At 50.2% G+C, this 8,997-nt stretch overlaps 1 protein-coding gene across 1 annotated transcript; it reads left to right on the top strand.

Moving 5' to 3' along the window:
- The first annotated feature begins 2,287 nt into the window (after positions 1-2,287).
- LOC126539010 (acetylcholinesterase-like) lies at positions 2,288-8,185 on the top strand. Its single transcript, XM_050185698.3, has 3 exons — positions 2,288-3,387; positions 4,357-4,598; positions 6,833-8,185. The coding sequence occupies exons 1-3, from the start codon at positions 3,091-3,093 to the stop codon at positions 6,981-6,983; spliced, it is 690 nt and encodes a 229-aa protein (XP_050041655.2). The 5' UTR covers positions 2,288-3,090; the 3' UTR covers positions 6,984-8,185.
- Positions 8,186-8,997: the final 812 nt, after the last annotated feature.

The following is an 8,997-nucleotide window of genomic DNA, read 5'->3' as shown; positions in this document are numbered from 1 at the left end:
TCTCTTAAATCTCTCTTACGAGGTGAACGGCGAAAGTGTACTCTTCCTCCTCTTATCATTCGCCTCTTTCTCTTGCCTCTTCTCTTTCTCTTCTTTCTTTTAGTCATTGCTGCTCACTACTAAGAACGTTTAGTCACTTGGAGTCAATTGTGGTCATTACACGCTTCGTTAGACACGTTGGTCATATCCTAGTCATTAATAGTCATTACAAGTCATTTCAGCCAGTATTTGTCATTATTAGTCATTACTGGTCATTACTAAGCATTTTTAGTCATTTGTAATCAATTGTAGTCGTTACAATTTGTCGTTAGACATATTGGTCATTGGCAGTCATTAGTAGTCACTACAAGTAATTTCGGCCATTATTAGTCATTACTGCTCACTACTAAGCATTTTAGTCATTTGTAATCAATTGTGGTCATTACAAGCCGTCGCTAGTCATGTTGGTCATTTTATAGTCATCAGTAGTCATTAAAATAATTTCGCTCATTATTAATCATTACTGGTCATTACTAAGCATTTTAGTCATTTCTAATAAATTGTAGTCGTTATAATTTGTCGTTAGACATATTGGACATTTCGTAGTCATTAGTAGTCATTACAATTCATTTCAGTCATCATCATCAGCCTGTTTTATGTCCACTGCAGGACGAAGGCCTCTCCCTGCGATCTCCCATTACCCCTGCCCTGCGCTACCGATTCCAACTAGCGCCCGAGAATCTCCTCATTTCATCGCTCCACCCAGTCTTCTGCCGTCCTCGACTGCGTTTCCCTTCTCTTGGCACCCATTTTGTAACCCTAATGGTCCAGCGGTTATCTAACCGGCACATTACATGACCTGCCCAGTTCCATTTTTTTCTCTTGATGTCAATTAGAATATCGGCTATACCCATTTGCTCTCTGATCCAAACCACTCTCTTTCTGTCTCTTAACGTTATGCCTAGCAATCTTCGTTCCATCGCTCTTTGCGCGGTCCTTAACTAGTTCTCAAGCTTCTTTATTAGACTCCAAGTATCTGCCCCATATGTCAGCCCCGGTAAAACGCACCGATTGCATACTTTTCAATGATAACGGTAAGCTTCCAGTCAGGAGCTGACAATGCCTGCCGTATGCGATCCTACCTATTTTTATTCTTCTGTGAATTTCCTTCTCATGATCAGGGTTCCCTGTGATTAATTGACCTAGGTAAACGTACTCCTTCACAGACTCTAGAGGGTGACTGGCGACCTTGAACTCTTGTTCCCTTGCCCAGCTATTCCTCATTATCTTTGTCTTCTGCATGTTAATCTTCAACCCCACCCTTACACTCTCTCCGTTAAGGTCTTCAATCATTTATAGGTATCTTCCTGCTTTTCTTGTGTAGAATTAAAGTATATGTAGAACCTCTGTAGATATTTTCCAAGGTATTTACGTAAGCGTTCTGTACTCCTTGATTACGTAATGCCTCTATGATTGCTGGTTTCTCTACTGAATCAAATGTCTTTTCGTAATCTATGAAAGCACAAACGCGCAAACGAAACATACATGAAGAACGCGATACCCGACACCACTGGAGCGCTTGTGTTCTTCGCGTCTGTTTTATTTGCGCTACAGTCATTTCGCCGTGCACAAACCGACTATAGCCCAAGAACGCGTTGTCCCGAGTTACCTCTCTCTCCGGTTCATTGGTTTTATACGAATGCCGAGATTGTGATAAGTTTTCACCGCCGCGGTGTCGAGCAGGTACAAGAACGACGGGCTGGAAGGCGCCCACCTCCTGGCGACCAACCTGCAGTGCGGCAACGACCTGTCGGCCTCCGTGACGTTGCGTTGCCTGCAGAACTCCAACGTGGACGCCGTGGCGCGGAGCCCTCTGGCGCCCAGATTCGTGCCGCTACTCAACCGGACGCCGGTCTCGCATCCGCAGCCGCGTCGAAAGGCGTCGGATCGCGGCGAAAAACGCAAGGTGCCGCGCGTGTACCGCGCTCTCTTAAGGCTCACCCAAGCTCTGGGCCTAATTTGTGCCTTTAGAATCGACGCGAACAGCTAAGCGCCAGCAAACGGCTGTTAAATATATGTGACGTCACTACATGAGCTAGTGCGGGAACTTCAAGAGGGCGCCGCTAAGCATATTTTTTCGTTTTGGCGCCTTCCGCGGGTTGAGACCTGCACTCGGCGTACGCGAATTCTCTCAGGTTGCCCTCGCCTCTTTCTTCACCTTGTGGGTGCAGGCTGCTGGCTGCCATGTCGTCGAGTATAGACGAAGACCACTGCCTATATATACTACCAGCTACCACACAACCCACTAGACCGCTATACCCGCTAGTTTTGCCTCTACGCGACGTTATGGACACCACAGATGGTGCCATAATGTTGCCGGGGGTAGAGTTACTGTATATGCTCCCCTCGGGTAGAACTACAGTCGGGGCTTTGGTTTGCTTTCGGCAAGTTCTTCGACAAGTGATATGTGCGGCTTTGGTTTGGTGTGCAGTGTCTACGATATAATATTGGTTCAATCGGATGGCGTCGTTGGTCGCCACACGTTAGCACTTACTCGGGCTGTTTCCCAAACGAACACGTGTCAAGCTCCGCTATGTGCTCCACGTATACGGGAGCGTTCAACAGTAAGAGCGCGCCTGGATTCTCTGGAGACTTGCATGTTTTGCACAGACATTTGAATCAGTAGCGTTACCTCTGCATAACATTTGCATAGAATTCAAGCAAAGTTTCGCTTTAATGCCGACTCCCCCGTACGTGAGATCAACCATTTTCTTTTTTTTTTTGTATTTCAGAAGTATGAGTTGGTTATCCTTCTATCATTTTGACTGAAACCGGGTTCTCATCCGCCGCGGTAGCTCTGTGGTTGAGCCTTCCCGCTGCTAAGCTCGAGGTCGCGGGTTCGATTGCCGACCGCGGCGGCCACATTTAGGCGTGGCCGAAATGCAAAAACGCTCGTGTACTTAGATTTAGGTGCACGCCGAAGAACCCCAGATGTTCAAAATTAATCGGGAACCCTCCATTGCAGCGTCTCTCATAGCCCCGAAGCTGGTTTCGGACATTAAATTCAATGAATGAATGAATGAATGAATGAATGAATGAATGAATGAATGAATGAATGAAGTCAGTCAGTCGATCGATCGAGCGATCAATCGCTCAATCAATCGAACCGGGACCTTGGCTCAGGAGACGGGTCCCCAGGGCAAGCAGTTCCTGCTGGGCCGCGTAGTGCTCGAAGGAGTCTACCCCTGGTTCGTCGAGCACCAGCGCACAGGCTCCAGCGACCCGCTGTACTTGGCCACTCACCTCATCGGCCGCAAGGCGCTCGAGCAGTGGCAGACTGCCACGGGAACGACGCTGCGGCCGTCAGCACGAGACACGCTGTACCAGGAGGCCGTCGGCGACGTTCTGGTGAGCGCGGGATGACATGCGCTCTCTAGTGGTCGGTCAAGAAGCTAGCCACAAGCTGCGTGCTTGCGAAGTGCGGCTCATAGAGTTTCTCACTATATTGCCCAGAGGGAAATCTGGCGCTGCTACGCTGTGGTATGCATGGGAATGCCGGTATATTGTGACTTCGGATTCGCATCGTTCTCGGAGAGCCAGGAAAGCACCGTTCCGTCTGGCACAATGATCCATTTTCTACTAAAACAGCACGGTAAAAGCTGTTTTAGCTTTATTATTACACAAGAATATCTTTTGTTTAACTATGAGAACTTGTTATTTATTGCATGTACAACTATATGATACGTAAAAAGTATCAGCGGGCCGCTAAAGCTGGAGGACAGACGGCAAGATTCGCGCTCGCTTTGAAACAGTTTGTCGTCTGTTCTTGCCTTTCTTCCCTTCGTCATGCATTGTAGGTGAGTAAAGATGCAATTTGCGTGAATAGAAATATTTTATGAAGATTTTACTTTCAGAACGCGTTATTTCTGTAGCCATATCCACGTTTTAGACGAAGCCTCTTACAACACAAGCCAACACAAGCCTCCCAGACACATATACCGTCATTCCCACGACGGTACGGCGCCCCTTAAGAAACTCCCATAGACGGTGGCGCCAGATATTCCTCTAGGAGTTATAGTGAGAAACTCTACGATTCGGCTACTACGTTGACATACCTGGGTATGAATTCACAAAGCTTTTCGTTCCTACGAGCGTTTATAGAAGCCACGTCTTCCTGACGTGTGCTAGAAAGCGATAGGTGAGTATAGCCTCCGAGATATGGCAGCGCACGCGGTCGCCGCATCTCAGAGGCCATGCAGTGGTACTACGGTAGAAGTGATCACCGGCCAAACGAAAAAAAAAAAAAACGCTCACTGTAACCCCAGTGAGATACCGTCTCGACCGTCCAGCACGCTGACGTCCATGTACTCTTGCCAGGTGGCGTGCCCTATGTCTGAGCTGGCCGAGCTGCTGCAAGCTTGGGAGAACCGTGTGTACGTCTACATTCTGGGCTACCGACCCAGGTATTCGAGTTGGCTCAACCAGAACGAGGCCGTCCGCTTCGAGGACATGCACCTGGTGTTCGGCATGCCGCTCAGACCCGACGTGCCTTCGAGCGAGCTGGACAAGCAGTGGTCCCGCACCATGATACGCGTGTGGTCCACGTTCGCGCACACGGGGTGAGACGTGGCGGCGTTTGACCAGAGCTAACATGGGCCGATTTCCAATACCGGACGCGTAGACAGCCAAATAGACAGCTAAGAGGCCAGCGGCCATCCGAAGTCTCGTTCCAACTATGACGAAGCCGGCAAAAAAGGTTGCTTCAGACAGCATGTAAGGGTGTGTTCCAATTCTGGCCAGCATCGGAGACACTCTACATAAAGTTAAAGAGACAGCCGAGACAGCTTCGAAATCGTGTAATGGAACGCGTTTTGTACCGTCTGGAAGGCGTCCGGAAGACGCTTCTGCGACGTGACGCCACCTCGCGGCGACGAGAAAAAGTTGAGAAAAGCACGCATAATTTCTGTATTTTAAGTGTTTGCGCCTGCGAGCCTATGAAAAACACGATGTAACTTACATTAAGCACGTAGGAGAGCGTGTCTACGTTTTCTTGTGCGCAGACAATCTTCCTGTCGGCTTTCCAAGCGTCCGACTCAGCCACCATATTGTTTGGACAGGAAAGTCGCCCGCGTCGTTTTTGACTCCGATGCTGTCTTCGCGACTTTGACGTCTTCGTGAGAATTGGAGTAGACGGCCACTGTCCGCCTAGCCGTCTACTTTGCCATCTAAGGGGAGTACTGGAACACAGCCTAAATCCGAAACCATGGATGCGTACTACTTCACTGCCAAAACAAGATGGCGGCTTAGCAGTATGCTTGTAAACTCCACGGGCAGGTTACCCGCGCACAAGAAAACATAGTGACGATTTCTAATGCGCTTAACGTAAGCCTATAGTGTTTTTCATTTGTTCTCATACGAAAAACGCGAGGTGGCGTCAAGTCGCAAGGACGTCTTCCAAATACGTTCCATTGCTGGAGCTCGTAGCTGTCTTCTTAGCTGTCAACGTTGGACTCTCTCCAATTCTGGTCTGAATTGGGAACACACCCGTTGTTATGTGGGTTTACCATGATGGTATCTCTGCGACGTTTATCGTTGTCTTGCCGACAAAGTATAGTACTTCATCGACATCTGTGGTCTTGTGTAGGATATGACGATGTAGTCTCCCTTAGGTTAAATCAACGCGCAAAAATAGCGGAGTAGGACTGGAAAATTGAATACGGAAGAGTCAACTGCAGCAGATACTTCAGAGTTCGCTAATGGCGGATTGCCGCTGGGTAAAATCCGCTTCTTATAGTAGGTAGGTAACAGTCGTTTTGTACACAGCTTGTACGGAACATTATTTCGCCTTGACAGAAGGCGCCCGCTCTCCTACGTATAATAGGTGAAGCTGTCGAGCATATATAGTGTGCTTGAGAGGAGCGCGCTGCTCCAGGTCTAAATATTCAGATCCCGCGTGCCATTCATGTCATCGGGATTAGGGCAATCTTAAGGTATGGTGTCATTCCTATATCGTGAAATGATAAGGCCAGGGTATCGTGATTGTTGGCAGGGTTATAGCGGAAGTATATGTGCATGGTATGGATAGGGTACGACGGGGCAGGGTGGTGATAGAAAGTGCCTATCGAGGTACTTAATAGAAAGGAAAGGAAAACGTGAAAATGAAATGAAACGCTAGGTAACGAAAAGAGCACTTGCAAAGAACCACGTCATTATTTCATGTTAAACCACCAGAAGCTGCACTGTATACGGTGACGGACAAAGCACTTGAAACCTGCGGAATCTTGACCAACTGATACCCAAATAAAGTAAGCAAGCTGTTCCTGCTTCCCGATCAGAACGAAAAGGGTGTCTCTGTCATCGGAAATAAAACACGCTACATCGGGCTAAGGCCGGTAGACGTAAGATTGAGTGCGCGCTAGATGAATCGCTGCATCTTACAAGAAGACAGGAAATGGACTGCATACATTTTAGCATATCGAGAACGTTACTATAGTGCCAGACGTGCACCGCAATACCGAGAGATTAATCAGAGACGCCGGTGGCGGCACCTCGTGGTGCACGGGTCAACCAATGGCGCGTTAGAAACGTTGTTTTGCACGACTTTTACCCGACGAAGCGGAGTCCCCTATTGCTCAAGTGCACGTGACCGAAAGGGAAGACAACAAGGAAAGCACGCCACAAGCGAAGTGAGCCCATATAACAGCTATCGCCATAAATGTATCGCGCCCTCTGGCGTCGTAAAACTGTAGTAAAGGTCGCAATTTGTCTCGCTACCGCTGCAGATGCTCCAGCCTATGTTTGCATATATGTACTATGCCCGCAGTGCTATATTCCATCTCTTGCTTTATTGCAGGAAAGCGCCTGCGATGGACGGCTCGAAGTGGCCAGTATACGATCCCCTGCGGCCCGCCTTCATGAAGCTGGGTGTCGACGGCATGAGCATGGAGCATGACACGAGGAGGCCGCGCTGCGACTTCCTGCGCAGCCACCGCAACCCGTACTGATCGGGAAGCGATAAGGAAGCTTCCCCAGCAGCGCCACCTACCGCAAGAAGCATTTCTGTTGACTGCGAGACGTAGTGGTTATCCCCGCACGTATATATGCGCGAATGCGCTCGCGCGCGACATAGTTCTTACACGTTCTTCCAGCAATGATTAAACGCAAAACCTTTCGAGTTGTGTCCACATATTGGTTGGTTTCGTTTGTATATACAGTGGTGGCACAAAACATTACGGCAGAACTCATGTCGCAACGGCTGTCGACGGTAATGAGAATAGCATTTGATCAATGTAACGACCAACCGTATTTCTAAAGTCTGCTTTATTTAACCCGTTTATGGTGGCATTTCTGAGACTTGCTTTGGCTATATGCCACATACTCCGATATCTTCCCAATATGCTTTGATGGGAAGACCTTTGCCGTCATTGTGGTCGACTCCAGCGGCAAGATTTCGTATAGCGCCTCTATTCGCGCTTCAGACCCCGGAGTCGCCGAGCAAGCCGCCATCGCCCTCGCCCTACTAGACGGTCGTGGGTCCGAGATATAGCGATTCCAAAACGGCAGTTAGGGCTTTTCAGAAGGGTTGCATCGCCAAGGAAGCTGCTCGTCTTCTTAGCAGTTCGAGTCCCTACGCTCTCACGCATCATTCAATCCACTGGTTTCCCGCCCACGTAGGGTCGGTCGAGGGTGCTCCCCCGAACCTCAATGAGTCTGCTCACGAGGCTGCGTATGACCCCACCGACCGCGCTTCCTCTGTAGGGAGCGCCGACTCCCCTCCTCCCTACGGCCACAGGGAAGCTCTCGCTACTCACAACGAGATTATTAAATTCTTCTACATGTCTAGAAGGGTCTTTCCACCGCCCTCACCCCAAGCTGAATAGGGCGCAAGCCGTTTCACTTAGACTTCTACAGATCAGCACATATCCGTGCCTGTCTGCTCTCCACGAGGCTTATACCCCGACGTGTATCGCGACGACGCCTGCCCGTCCTGCGGGCAGACCTCCACTCTAGCGCACATGCTCTGGGAGTGCAGGTCGACATACCCCAAGTACATCAAGCAGGAGTGGGACTCGCTTCTGCGTAGCCCCGCTTTGGACAAGCAAATCCTGGCTGCCCGGCGTGCCCACGCGACCGGGCCGGTGGGCTAGACCAGCTGCCGGGCCCGACGTGGGACTAGCCGGGTGCGCGACGAGTTCGCGTCCTCGCCGGACCTGCAATAAAGTTTCTTCACTCACTCACTCACTCGCTCACTCACTCATTCACGTGACAAGGTCGCCCATGAACAGGGCGGCACGGTAGCGCCGTGTGCCCACTCTATGACGCCGACGCAATAACGATGGAATGACAAAGACGGAATGATATCGATGGAACTGCAAAGGCGGTCTAACGACGACGCCATGGCAACAATGAGATGTCGATTCGTAAATTATACGGTGCAGACAGACAGACAGACAGACAGACAAACAGAGAGAGAGAGAGAGAGAGAGAGAGAGACGGACGGACGGACGGACGGAGCTGCATTATGCCAGACAACTATAGCCATGAGCAATGGCCTTTTGGAACACTCGCCGCAACGTTACTCACCCCGCCTGGGCAAGCCATCGTGTACAGCACTTTCATATTCCAAGAACGTATCACAAGGAAACATGTATGCCAGGTTCCCGGCGGCAGCTAATTCCAGGACTAACCCTCCCGAACTTCAAGGTGCACTGCAGTCTGCAGACAAGGACTCACAACTATGGGCCGTCCAGCAGGCCCGCGGTGCGCTCGAAAAGCACAAGCCACATGTATGACTCACTACAAACGGGCCCAACTGGGCTAGTGCAGAGTAGGGTATAACCCCGGGTCGACGCTTGGCCATGTTACGTTTCGCCTACAACGCGCGGTATAGCCGGCGCGGATGCAACGGACGCCGGGGCTTCGTTCAAAGCGGCGGACATTTTGGCCCGTTCAGCGCCGCGGATACGCCTCCCCGCCAAGCGCGTCCAGGCATGTTTCAGTGCTACGTGTCTTCAAGTG

The sequence above is a fragment of the Dermacentor andersoni genome, chromosome 11 (assembly GCF_023375885.2).
Source record: "Dermacentor andersoni chromosome 11, qqDerAnde1_hic_scaffold, whole genome shotgun sequence".
Taxonomy (NCBI): domain Eukaryota; kingdom Metazoa; phylum Arthropoda; class Arachnida; order Ixodida; family Ixodidae; genus Dermacentor; species Dermacentor andersoni.
This window is presented reverse-complemented; position numbering and strand designations above follow the sequence as displayed.

Coding starts and splice junctions, on each gene's coding strand:
- LOC126539010 (XM_050185698.3), top strand. CDS start 3,091: ATGAATGAAGTCAGTCAGTCGATCGATCGAGCGATCAATCGCTCAATC. Junction 3,388..4,356: donor AGGCCGTCGGCGACGTTCTG/GTGAGCGCGGGA, acceptor TACTCTTGCCAG/GTGGCGTGCCCTATGTCTGA. Junction 4,599..6,832: donor TCCACGTTCGCGCACACGGG/GTGAGACGTGGC, acceptor GCTTTATTGCAG/GAAAGCGCCTGCGATGGACG.